Consider the following 14,958-nt stretch of genomic DNA (forward strand, 5'->3'; position numbering starts at 1 on the left):
TATATATATATATATATATATATATATATATATATATATATATATATATATATATATATATATATATATAATACATATTCATTTTACACAGTTTATTATTATTATTATTATTATTATTATTATTAATATTTTTATTTATTTATTTATTTATTTTACATCTCAGCTAAAACTTTTCAACAGTATGACCAGGTCTGCCAAGACAAAAAAGGCTAATCAAAACTTTTTAATAGACAAAATACATTCAGCGTTAAAAAAAAAATCACACAGCAGCTCCTATTTTCAGCAAACATGAAGAAAGATCTCATAATCACATATTTTAAGGGTGCTGACAGCTGAATTAATCACAGATTTTTAGGCCAGCGAAGATGAAAGATGCCTGTGATGTACAGATTCATTTGCCCATGCACACACACACACACACACACAAATGAAGCTCCACCCACATGCTCTACATTAAGCTTCAATCAATACACATTACCCCCATGTTAACCCTTTCTTTCTTCGCTGTAGCTCGAGGGCCACATTAGGATTTCTCATTCTCTTCGCTCCACTAGCTTTTACACACTCCACAATACAAATCTGTTTCCAATGCAGTCCAAGCGAACAGGAAATAATCATTCACCAAAGCGAGAGTGAGAGAGAGAGAAATGCAATTAGCCTATTCCGAGCACCACAAATTTTCTCTCCCATTCCAAAAAAAAAACTAAGCTCGTTCTTCAAAGGTTTCAATTCAAAGATCTAATTTATGGTGGTTTATGCATATGCGTCTTTTCAGCAGCCCTGTTTTAATTGCCGCGTGTACCCTGGAGAATCGTAAGTAATCTCGACATTGTATAACGAAGAAAGCTCAATCCGCGGAGTTCAAAGTGAATGTCAGATGTGAGGTGACTGATGGAGATGAAGGAAAAAAGTAGGCTTACCATTTCTGTCGAGCTGCCAGACTTCATCGGTGGAGGAGGCTTGTGTTTCGGAGGGCCTCTGCGAGAGAAAATACCAGCAAATGTTTAGATTTGGCTGCATATGTGGCATGGCGTGAATGCAGAAATTAAAATGCGTCGAGAACCAAAAGGGATGGAAATAGCTTGGATGTTGGAGCCAGGAGAGGAGGGAAAGTGGATGTGTGATTGTGTTTTGTGGGCGCGTGTTCACACTTACTCTCCGTTTTCGACGCTCCGTCGGCGTTTGAAGTACATGGCTAAACCAGCACCTATCAGACACAGGATGATTATAGCGGCGATGAAGCCCCCGACAGCAGCCCCGGTGCTGCTGGCTTCTTTGGGTAAAGGTTGATCTGAAACGACAAGCAAGAGATATACACTGTAAAAATTGAATTCATTCAGGTTGTACCAACATAAATCGATTACATTAAATGAACAAGTTGAAGTAGATTGAACATAAAACAATTAAGTTATCCACCTAAAAAATCTTAAGAGTTGTATTGTTTAAGCTCATTTTACGTAAGTAGTTTGAAAAAGTTTCAACCGCTTCGATGACAAGAAGTTTAAACATTCATTCATTCATTCATTTTCTTATCGGCTTAGTCCCTTTATTAATCCGGGGTCGCCACAGCGGAGTGAACAGCCAACTTATCCAGCACGTTTTTGCGCAGTGGATGCCCTTTCAGCCGCAACCCATCTCTGGTAAACATCCACACACACACACACACTCATACACTACAGACAATTTAGCCTACACAATTTACCTGTACTGCATGTCTTTGGACTGTCGGGGAAAACGGAGCACCCGGAGGAAACCCACGCGAATGCAGGGAGAACATGCAAACTCCACACAGAAACACCAGCTGAGCCTACTGCGCAACTGCATCGCCAAGTTTTAACATTCAATCTATAAACTGTTCTAGGAGTTCCATACAATTTGATTAAGTTCATGTAATTGTTTTTACAAATTTAGGTGCATTGAACATAAAATCCCCCCAAAGAAGACAATAATTGTGATGATTCAGTTCAGTTTAAATAAGTTATTTAAATAAGCAGCAAAAATAGTTTCGATTAAGTACTTATTCATTAGCTATTACTCTATAAAAAACAGTTGCTGCCTTAATTTTTGCAGTTGAATCTGATCAATCAAACTGATTAAACATATTTTAAGTTAAAGTTAGTTACATTTTGTGTAATAAAAAAATGCAGGTGAAAACTGATTAATTCAATAAAGTTACAGTAACATAAAAGCATTTGTTGCCATGATTTTTAGTATCTTTTCCGTTTAATAACACAGTAAAAAATAAATAAATAAATAAAAATAAAAAATCTGTAATTTCATGGTTTATTTCCGGAAGCGTGCCAGAAAAAAAAACCTGTAAAATAACGGCCGTAAATTACAGAAATTCACTGTTAGATAACAGAGGTTGAATTATAGAAATTTACCAGAAATTTAAATGTAAGTCAATTTCTGTAATTTATGTTCCTTTTTTTATAGTAAATTTCTGTAATTTATGGTCCTTTATTTTACAGTAAATTTCTGTAATTTAAGGTCCAATATTTTACTGTAAATCTCTGTAATTTAACGACCAATATTTTACAGTTTATTTCGGGCTTCTGGTAGAAATGTAAAAATTGTGCTGTTTCAACTCATTTTTAATAAGTAGTTTGAACTAGAAGCAAAAGTTAGATACTTTTTCCTAGGTCTTATTTATTATTAGATACCATTCTTTATGAATTCAATATGTACTAGTAGATATACTAAAACATACAAACTAGCACCTATTTAAGATATTTATTAGGTAGCCACAACATATTAGACACTAGTATCACAAGCATTTTCTTACTATTTTATATATAATTGGTTAATAAGTAGTTTATAATTGTTAGTAAGGTAGTAGTTGGGTTTAGGTTTTGTATATATACAATGTAATAATCACAAAGTTATATTTATACAAAAAAGCACGTAGTATACAATATATAATCAATATTTTCATACAAAGATTATTTTATAAAAGGTATTGTTTTTTAAATTCTAGTGCCATATGAATAACTCCCAGGAAATAAATGTAAAAAAAATATCACAACCAGATTACAAAAAATTGAGCCAAATTGAGTTTATATCGCAATGGCAGATTCCCATAAAAGCGATTTTTAAGACAATTTAATTTTATTAGTAGTATTAGTAGCACCAATAAAATATTTGAATATATATAAATGTAAAAAGATAACAAACAGTACATAAAGTTAAAATATAATAGAAAATTACAATAAACAAATAAAATAATCAATAAATACAAATAAAATATTGACCTTCAGTTTTAATCTAAATTGGTCTAATACTCTTAAATTTGTCTATTTCCTGTAGAGTTGATGTCTTTAAAACAATCTATGAATGGTTGCCAGATTTTAAAGAATTTGTCTTCTTTCTTTTTTTTAGGGAGATCTGATTTTTTCCTGTTTTAAATGCTTCAATGTATATATGTAGATACATATATTAAGGTTTAAAGATTGATTGGTAAAATGGCTTGCCATATCACTTCTTTGTCCAAATACATGAGAACAAAGGTGTATTTACGCTTTGAAAGCCACTGACTGCTGTTCCACATCTGTTTATATTTATTGAGACATAATCAGTCAGCACAGGACCGGTCCATCCTGTGCAAAGCTGTACTCAACCCTAGAGTTTGTTTAGCTAATTTGATTTTTCTTCCAACCATCAATAAGACTCTAAGAGCTCTCATCCTCAGTCAAGACATTTTGCTATGTGCATACATGCAGACTTTCTTCCAGAATAAATTCAGCATATTATGTCAGTGCATGGATGCAAGTAAGCGTTTACAGTGATTATATGTGGCCAGCTCTGCTCTGTGGTGTTTTTTTGAGCGGGTCACACAGATGTTGGTCAGCGCCACACGGATCATTTCGGCAGCACCGCTCGATCCTCTTTCGGAGCATTTGGTTTGCCCAAACAGCTTGTAACTACATAAAACAGGCTGTGTGACTATGAGGAAGGATTACTGTAATAGGTTTATGTCATTTGACATGCAGAGGCAGCGGATTTTAACATTTCAAAATAAATGCATATAACATCAAGTGCTCTTGTTCTTATCGCTCGCCAGCGGCGGCACATGTGCGCTCCCATGATTCATACATAGGCATTTTTGGGCTCGACTAACCACCTAAAATGCCAAGTGAGGATTTTAGGCCTCATGTGTATGTAGAATTTGAGTTTTGAGAATGATCAGATGTAGGGGGTCGTGTCAGGGGTTGTGTGATGGGCTGAACTGATTGGAGGATGTAGAGTGTGATTCTTCAAGAACTGAATTGAAATTGTCATAGCAAACATGAGCAACGCAAGGCAAAATTTAGGAATGTCTATATAATAAGAAGATTCAGAGTAACTCACACAACATGTTTTTAACTACAAAATTAAAATTTGTAAGTTTTAAATGAGAAACATTAAAGAACATGAAACAACAAAGAGCAAAAAAAAATTCATGAATGATGATGGACAGGACAATAGAACAGAATGGAGAGATGGATGGACAGAGATGCATAGACAGACAGATAGATCGATCGATCGATAGATAGATAGATAGATAGATAGATAGATAGATAGATGGTAAATAAAAAGAGATAACAGTTGGATGGATGGATGGATGGATGGATGGATGGATGGATGGATGGATGGATGGACGGATAGATGGATGGATTTATGGATGGATGGATGGATGAAAAAAGAAGGATAACAGATGGATGGATGGATGGATGGATGGATGGATGGATGGAAGGATGGATGGAAGGATGGATGGATGAAAAAAGAAGAATAAAGGATGGATGATGGATGGATGGTTGGGTGGATGGATGAAAAAAGAAAGATAACAGATGGATGGATGAATGGATGAATAGATGGATGGATTCATGCATGCATGGATGGATTGATGGATGGAAAACAGAAAGAGATAACAGTTGGATGAATGGATGGAAGAAAAACAAAGATGACAGATAGATGAATGGATGGATGGATCAAAAACAAAGAGATAACAGATAGATGGATTGATGGACGAAGAACAGAAAGTTAAAAGATGCATGATAGATGGAGAAACAAAAGATGGATGGATGAAAAACAGAAAGATCTAACAGATGAATGGATGGATTTATGAACAAAAAACAGAAAGAGTTAAAAGATGGATGGATGGATAAACAAATAAAAATGAATGCATGGACAAAGAAATAAAAGATGGATGGATAAAGAGATAAAAACTGTATGTATAGATAGATAGATAGATAGATAGATAGATAGATAGATAGATAGATAGATAGATAGATAGATAGATAGATGGATGGATGGATGGATGGATGGATGGATGGATGGATGGATGGATGGATGGATGGATGGATGGATGGATGGATGGATGGATGGATGGATGGATGGATGGATGGAAAAGATGGCAAAAAGAAAGAGATGATGGATGGATAGATGGATAGATAGAAATGGTAAACAGAAATACAGAAAAACAATGGAAGAATGGATGGATGGAAGGATATAGTCATAAATAGAATGACAGACCAATAGAACAATAAAGCAAATCAAGACACCAATTTAAATTCCAACAGTTGAGTTGAAACCCCATATTTTGCAGCTCTTGGTGGAGATGTAGGTCAGATGACCACACAACACACACACACACACACACACACACACACAAACCACATTTGAGAAATAGCCAAAGCGGGAAGAGATATTTATCTGCGCTATTTCTCTCTCTCTCTCTCTCCTCAACACCAGTGCGATGTCCACCATTATTGCCCTGGCCCAGTAATCCAGTTTGAGAATTAATACACCACGGCTCCTTATCTTTCCCTCTGCAGTTAGACATTTAAAGCTGGAGTGATAAGGCTCTTTGTAGCGTGGCTCAGTTTGATGAGGTATTCACAGGCAGAGGCTTGCTAAGACTTGCTGCTGGGGTGGGTTTGCTAAAATTAGTAAACCCCACTGCTCTCAGAGCGACTGATGAGACAGAAGGAGAGAGGGAGAGGGAGAGAGAGAGAGAAAGAGAGAGACTGCCAAACACTTTTATTGAAACTTTGTCCATTGTCATGCCAATAAAAACCCTCCTGAAATGAAGGATGACAAGACAGGAGGAAATGAGAATGCAGTGCCAGCGTTGTCCACCAGGATCGCTGTTTCACACAATCTTCAAACACACGTCTGATCCGCACAATGGTGATCTTTCTGTGAATTGCAGCTTATTTCAGAGGCATCAGATTAACCCTGTTTCTGGTGATTGTCTAGAAACAGATGTGCTCATCACACACACGCGCACACACACTTGAATATGTAGTCACACATACAATTCTAATACAAAAGAGATTGTTGATGAAACTGGGCACTGGGCCAAAGTAATGCATGAAAGCTCGCACACTGAGAACTTGTAGGGGGTGAAAACAATATTGGACACTCTTTTATATAAAAAAACACATCAGTCTTTCAGCAGCAGCACTGAGGTGGAAAGATCATGAACATGAGAGAAAAAAAAGTCTTTATTTGATAAAAGCTGATAGCCACCCAGCAGGAGACCTTCAGCAATGATTTTTTACCGCTGAGGATATTAAACGAGAGCATTTGTTACTAGTGTTCTCCCGAGCGAGAGGGTTTGGCTGCATTTCAGTTCATCATATTCAGTTTAAAATCAAAACAAATGTGCCTAAACAATGAGGTATATGCACTCCCCGAGTAAAGTCTTGTCATCGATCGCAGTTGTAAGAGCAACAATTAATGACTTCTAGTTGATCACTGGGAAAACTGTCTGAAGGCTGAAGATTTTTCTGATCAATCATCTGTTGAACTGCATCCCAATCATCACACATACTGCAGAAGACCTACTGGAGCCCACATGGACCCAAAATTCTCACAGAAATCAGACAAGTTTGGTGAAGGAAAAATCATGGTTTGGGCTACATTCAGTAAGGGAGAGAACTGCACAGTGGATGGCAACATCAACAGCCTGAAGTATCAAGAAAGTTCTTGAAAGCAAAGAAGGTCAAGGTGCTCCAAAATTGGCCAGCCCAGTCACCAGATTTTTATTGAGCATGTCTGAGGTAAGATGAAGGAGGAGTTATTGAAGACGAATCCAAAGAATCTTGATGAACTCTGAGAGTCCTGAAAGGACACTTTCTTTGCTATTCCAGATGACTTTATTAATAAGTTATTTTTTTATTGGTTTCAATAACAGTTAACAATAGATTGCAGAAACTTGGAACATTAGAAAAAAAATTGAGATGTTGTTAAAATCCGCATAATACAATTTAAAGAATAAAAAAAGGAAGAAAAAGAAGAAGAAGAAAACAGAGACCAGAGGGAAAATTATAAAGGTTATACATAAAAATCAATTTTTTTCCTTTAAAAAAACTTTTGTTTTTTATGCCCACTAAAGACAAAATATATGACTTATAGTCAATTAAATAAATTGGCAGAATTGGATTTTTTTTTCAAAAATTTACACAAAAAAAACCTACCAATTATATTAACGAGATTAACAATGTATTCAATGCAAGATTTAGAGTTAAAATAAAAGAAAATTTTCAAAAGCATTTAAACAAATAAACAAAACATTTTTTTTTTGAGAGATAGATACATAGTTCCGTCCAAAACAATTTCACACAAGTACAAAAAACATGAGCAACGGTTTCTTTCAAATCACAAAAAGTACATTTGTTTTCAATATCTAGCATATATTTACTAAGTAAGCTATCAACGGGAAAACATCTATGTAATATTTTTATATTCAATTTCTTTTACTTTGTTAGTTAGCAAATATGTATGTGGAAGATTCCAAGTAACATCCCAATTTATGTTATATGTGGCCAGCCATTTAAAAGAAGAAATTAATACGTTAATAGGGTCATTGCAGAGATGTATGGATGCAGTCTTCCAAGCTCATGGGAGTCAGACACGATCGTCAGTCTTTTTCCACTCCAGCATGACTTCATATTTAATACTGTACATCATTTCTGTTAAGTGACAAGACTTTTGTCTAAGCAAAGTCAGACATTACTGTCCTAATAAGATAATAAGAAATCAAGGCATGATCATATATATTTTTTGGGTAAAATAATCGTTATCTAGAGGCCTTTGCCTTTCTTATAAGCCATTTTTGATACCAAAGGATCAACTAGAAGTCAAGTTATTATTTGTTGTTCCTAAAAACAGGATAGGCAACAAGACTTTTGTCATGTAGTATATATATATATATATATATATATATATATATATATATATATATATATATATATATATATATATATATATATATATATATATATTAAGGTCGTCCACTTTTATCTAAGAATGGCCACCGGTTTATTTTGCATTGTTTATTCTCAGTTGGTGGCTTCTTGTTCTCACATTAGCAGTGTATTTTCTTGGCTGAGGTAAATTTCCTTCAAAGCTGCTTATTTTGGGTTGTGGTTCGTGCTGTGCGGCTTGTTTGTTTGTCGAGTAGTGTCTTTCAACAAACGACAAGCAATTAAATTAAACAATGAGGGCAGGAAGGGAAAATGAAAAATCGTTGTGATTTTATCAGAATGAAGACTCTTGTCTGAGAAAAAAAAAAACAATCTAATAAAAAGTGCAACAAGCAAATGTCTGGCGGAACTAATAATCCTGAACTGAGCTTATGCTGCTGTGTTTATTTTGTTTGAGCACAGCCTCGAAACAATGTGCAATTAATTGGGAAATATAGACATTTATATTGCTATTTTATTATTTACTGGGCTGTCTTTTTATTTGAGTAAATTCAACAACTTGTTATAAAATGCAGAAGATAAGGAATTTAAAAAATTCCAGCAATTTGAATTTATAATATATAATATTTTAGAATATATTATATTTATAATATAATATTTTTCTTTTTTACTGCAATTTCTGGAATAATAATAATATATGTTTTTTTATTTATTACTGATTTTACTCATACTAAATATTACTAATATATATATATATATATATATATATATATATTTACATATATATATATATATATATATATATATATATATATATATATATATGAGTAATATTTAGTATGAGTAAAATAATAATAATAAATAAAAAAATATTATCATTAAATTGCAGTAAAAAAGAAACATGTATTTTCTCTTTATCTTTTTATTTATAATTTGGCAATATTAATAGATTTTACAAGGAGGAGTAACATAAATAAACAAACAAATAAATAAATAAATAAATAAATATGAATAATGTATCATATATGTAAAATAATATATTTGCATATCAGAAAAAATAATGATCTAAAAAACAGGCGTTTCAAAAAAACATCCATTTAAATGTCATTAGATACATGACTTTGGGGGAAACGACTGCCTTTTTATTGAGAATAATTATGAGCTTGATCATGAGTCTCTCAACAAATGACATGAACTGAGGCAAACATCGAGAACCGCAGGAAACGACTGATCTCGAGTGACAGTTGCAGCTGCTGCAGTTATTTTCTTTGAGGAAAGCATCTAAAAACCTACAGTATACTTGTAATCAAATGTGAAGCGTTGAGGATAGTGGAAGAACTTCGGAAATCCTTGAGTGTATAATCCGTATTACAGTTTTATAAGAATGAGGACTAGCCAAAAAATTTTAAAATAAATAAATAACAGACTGCTGCCAGCAGACCACTGTTGAAACCGCTGCTCGTTCTGATGCTCTCGTGTCTGTTTGAGAGCAACTATTTAAAATCATTGAGTGCATCATGCAATTTTATTAGAATGAAGTCTGAGGGAAATAAACTAGACCGTGACCAGAAATAAACCTCAATTTCTTGCGAATACGTTATTTAAAGTGCAGGAATGTCAGAGAGGGGAAAGACAAACAAAGCAATGAAATGACTTAAAAGACAGACAAATCTGACTTCAAAGAACACTGTTAAAAATAGAGTTCTATAGGGGACAAAATGGCTTTTCACAGAGATGTCCCAAACAACCTGTAGTGGACAAGTTCTTCAAAGAACCATTTTTAATGGTTTAAGGAACTTTATCATCATTTAAAGAAACTTCCTCAGTTGTAAAGATCTTTTGTAGAATAAAAAAGTGTCCATGGTTGTTAAGGGATCTTTACAGAACCATCAATACCAACGCTTTATCATGGCAATTTGTAAATTTTTGAATTAGTGGCTATTTCGTATGAATTCGTAAAATGTCATTCATACGTGATTTGCTCATCCCTCAATGATGGCTGGGTTTAGGGGTGGGCTTTGGTGCCACGCCTCCTTTGGGAAATCTTACATTTTCACATGACTAAACTTGAACGAATACGTATGCGTAAACGTAAAATAGTTACATTTCCTCACGATATAAGGCTGTGAATACTAATAAAAAAATGTGACTTTTAAAAGTGAACACAATAACACCAACCATTGGAAATACTTACAGTACTTTAGCATACATTTTTGTAAAAAAAGTAAAATGCGACGCTCCAAGGATGCCTTGCTGAGTGAACCTACACTTTTGCGAACCTTAAATACGTTACAGTACTTATGCTGTGTTCACACCAGACGAGGAATGCACGGATAAATTGCGCTATTTGCCATACTAGCCGTTTGAGTTTACTTGCTTCATTCACGTGTCAAACCCTGGTTCATTCGCGCATTAAATTTACTTCAGAACAGACACAGATTTGTGTGATGTACAGGGCTTTTGTCTGCCTGGTGACTCTAGCTTCATTGCTTAATGGCTAACATGGATTTTATTAAGAAAATAACAGTGTTTATGTGCTTTATGAAGGCTGAAAAACAGCATCAATATGTTTAGGGCCGTGTCTGAGTTCACTAGATCCTTTCAGAGGTGCATCCAGCTCTGTGAGCTCATAAACTCCTCTAAAAACTTAATCCACAAGAGCAAGCTCCTGATTGGTTACCGCGGCGTGAATGTCCGCTTCAGTTCAGATTTTTGAACTTGAGTAATTCGTGGAAAATGCGTGTTAAGCGCGTCAAATGCGCAAATCACTCACTTCGCACCACGCCATTTACGCATAACGCGTCGTTCACGCAATTTGCGTCATTCGCGATGCACCATTTACGCGAATCGCGCCGCAGGATGTCTATTCGCGCATATGCACTGACTTAACATGTAAATCACTCATGCTTGACGCTTCTTCCGCGTCTGGTGTGAACACAGCATTGGGGTACATTTTATTTACACATAAAAGACTATAAAATACACAAGACATGTATAGTGTTCGTATGTATAGTATAGTACTCAGATAGTTTTGAATGGGGAAAAGTGTAATGGTCAATATGGCTAATGAAGCCACGCCTTCCGGTACAGGAGTCAATCATCAATTGCTATACACTAGTGATTCACTGGGGACGGGGCTCGTATCAAATGTGAGTTTCTGCAGATTTTTGGGTGATTTGAACATTTAGAAATGAAACTAAAGGGACAGTTGTTGTTTAATGTTATTGTTAATTCCTAAAACGAAATTTAATTATAAGTTTGACAAGCAATTTTGGAGAATTTGATGCTTCCCCATTCAAACAGAATGCCCAGGCATACAATGTACGAGAGGCCTTTCAAAGGTGGCCACCAATTGAAATGACTTTCCTTAAAGGGAATTTGACCTAGGGTACATTTAAAATGCACATACATGAGAAGGCAGGGCTTGTTGTACCGATCTCCGACAGAACCAATGAGCTAAACTCAACCAATAGTGTTTCAGAAACAAATATAAGAAAGAAAAGTGCACTGCGACTACAAAGTTTACCTTGATTTTACATTGCTTTTATCTTTTTTGTGAGACCCGAGCTCTCCTCACAAAATAGTACAAGGTGAGCTACTGAGCAAACTGACCACGTCAGAAAAGTTGTCTAACTAAAGATAGTTGAGGCAAACATATTCCATTACAACTCATAGACATCGTTAAGTTGTTTTGCAGTAATTATCTGGTGTTGTGCAAGGAACTTAATAAAAATAAACCTTTATTGATTGATAATATATTCCTGTAAATATCATTGGTGTGAAAAGGAACAAAATTTGCTGGCTTGAAACTGCCTCAAAGTGTTCATTTTACCTAGAAAATGCAGTCAAATGTATGTTTAAGTCAGCTGAGCTTCACAAAAATGCAGGCTAAAGCACACCTTTCAAATGGAGCCTGTGTTGAATGAATGAGACATGCAATTTATAAAAGAACAAGAAAACAATCGAACGCAATCAGGCAAAATTGGTATTCCTCATCCAAAAACCTCCGAAACTTTAAACACGTTTCCGCTGATTTTCCCCTTTTCCTCGCTGTTACTCAAGGCCACCGAGCTCTGCTTGTGTAGGAGGAAATTAAAACACACACACAAGTGTAAGAGGTGGGTGGACGTTTTGGAGCGACTGACAAAAGACTCATTGTTGAAATAATAATAATTATCAGCAGCAGCTTGACTTCTGATTCATCCCATTATCGCCCATATTCTTTCAGCATTCCACCACTATACTTAGCCGCCAGACTTAGAAAGAGAGAGGGAATCAGAGGGAGAGCGACGGAGAAAGCCTGTGCTGCGCTGAGCTGCCCTTAAAAGCTTTATAAAGATCATGATAATTGAGACGTGCACTCTGAAATCTGGCCACATGCAGAAAAACAGCCCTACTCAGTCCACTGCGGCCACTTCTTAATGCCGCAAAGAGGATTACATGCACACACACACACACACACACACAGAGTATTTTTGTTAACCCCTGTCTGGTGACCTCCTAGATTCCCGCATTTAGCTCACCTACTCTATATACACAAATCCAATTTACATACTAGCTTGTGATTTGCTCGTGCTCCCAGAGATAATGTTTTGATTGGCTATGTTGATTTGCTTACGGCGATGTTTATAGGCATACTTCTTTGAGAAAAATATTCACAGGTTTTTATTCATTCATTCTCCTTCGGCTTAGTCTCTATTTCAGAGGTCGCCACAGCGGAATGAACCACCAAATACTACAGCATATGTTTTATGCAGCGAAAGCTTTTACAGATGCAACCCAGTATTGGGAAACACCCACACACGGGGAAACCCATGCAAACATGGGGAGAACATGCAATCTCCACACAGAAATGCCAACTGGCCCAGTTGGGACTCAAATCAGCAACCATCTGGCTGTGAGGCGACAGTGCTAACCACTGAGTCACTGTGCTGCCCCTTGTTCAGAGTTATTTTTGCCAATATTTTGTTGTTTCAGCAGTTTAAATTTCTGTTTCTTTTAATCAATGACAATTAAATCCCCAGTTTAATCCAAACCTTCAATCTCTCCACTTCGAAAGGTTGTTTCAGACTAACTGGCCTCAGTCATGAACAGAAAACAGACTACTAAAAGTAAAATTCCCGTTAACTAAATTTTTTATTATTTTTTTTTTTATTGGAAGAATATGTACAATTACAGAATGTTTGCAAATATATAAAAAAGATCCTCCACATTTTACTTATGCAAAAAAAAAAAAAAAAAAAATTTAAAAGAGATTAAAACAAAAAATTTCCTTCTATAATTATTAGGTACAAGTGATTATATTACAACTACATGTCCGTATGTATATATACACACACATACACATATATACACACACACATACACACGTACATACAAATTTTCCCCTTGGTCTACTAACACAATTTACAGAGTCTACATATGAATATGTAAACCATTATCTGAATTGACAGAGGAAAAAACTTATCATTACAGAAGGAAAAAACGAACAAAATATATACGCACTCAAACAAAATAGATCACAGTATGCAAACGAAAATAATACCCTATAATACCACCCCATCCCCCCCCCCCCCCCCGTCAGTTTCCGTCTGTAGTGCACACCCTTAAGAAAGATTACTGAAAATGGGAGCTGCCATATGATTTAACAATATCCCCATCAAACAACTGTTCCATTTCTCCCTTCCAAGTACCTTATGAAAGGTTCCCATATTTTAAAAAAATTAGGCTTTTTATTCTGTAAATGGTACTGTATTCTTTCTAAATGGAGTGTGTTTGTGAGTTCACTGAGCCATAATTTGAAAGAGGGAGGAAGTTTATTTTTCCAGAATGTCAGAATAAGTTTTTTGGCTGTTAAAAGGCCATAAGAAATTATTTGTTGCTGAGACTTGGACAATCCAAGCTCGTGCTTTGAAACCCCAAACACAATTAAAAATTCATCTGGATCAATAGTTTGCCCTGTGATTTCAGAAAAAAACTTTAAATATTTTGCACCAAAAGTCCTGTAAGCTAGAACATAAGGCATAACTATGAAGCAGCGATGCGTCAGATATTTTGCATTTGTCACATTTTGGAGAGACACCCGTTAACTAAATTTTGAAGATTAACTTTAGATTTCCCCAAGAGGTAGTTCATCCAAAAATACAAAAATTCTGTTATTACTCATCATCATGTCATTCCAAACCATTTGAGACCTCCGTTCATCTTTGGAAAACAACTTAAGATATTTTAGATGATATCCTGGAGCTCTCTAATCCTCCATAGACAGTAACAGTCCCAAGATGTCCAATAAAGGAGCCAGAAACATACCATGTGACTTCAGTGGTTCGACTGTAATCACATGAAGCTCCGAGAACACTTTTGTGTAGCAAAAAACTGTAAAAACAACCAAAAAAATTTTCATCAAATTAGGGTGCACGTTTATTATGGGCTTGTAGTAAAAGCGCACCCTGATAACTTGATATGGAAGGGAAGTTTTAGGCAAACAAAGTCGCATTTACAGTTATTCTTGAACAAACTTTTTTTTCTAGCTTTGTATGATTACAGTTGAACCACTGAAGTCACATGGAATGTTTTGACAATGTTTTTGGTTCCTTTTCTAAACTTTAAACATATGGGGACCATTGCTGTATATAGAGTGTCAGAGAGCACAGGGGGCTTTTCTCTGTTTATTCATGACTATTTTCATTTGTATAATGTTATTGTTAGTAGTAGTATTTATTATCTGCATATTTATATTTGTTTTAACAAAACAAGTTTAGATATGTTC

General features: G+C 35.2%; 1 protein-coding gene across 1 annotated transcript in view; it reads right to left on the reverse strand.

Moving 5' to 3' along the window:
* The window catches only part of pvrl2l (PVR cell adhesion molecule related 2 like), a 332,887-nt gene that overhangs the window by 11,592 nt on the left and 306,337 nt on the right, over positions 1-14,958 (reverse strand). Inside the window, exons 7-8 of the mRNA XM_017352250.4 lie at positions 1,156-1,291; positions 921-978 (exon numbers count right to left, since the gene is read on the reverse strand). Of these exons, the coding sequence (XP_017207739.1) occupies positions 921-978; positions 1,156-1,291 (194 nt within the window). The remainder of the gene's footprint in view (positions 1-920; positions 979-1,155; positions 1,292-14,958) is intronic.

Source organism: Danio rerio, chromosome 19 (assembly GCF_049306965.1).
Source record: "Danio rerio strain Tuebingen ecotype United States chromosome 19, GRCz12tu, whole genome shotgun sequence".
In the NCBI taxonomy this organism is placed as follows: Eukaryota; Metazoa; Chordata; class Actinopteri; order Cypriniformes; family Danionidae; genus Danio; species Danio rerio.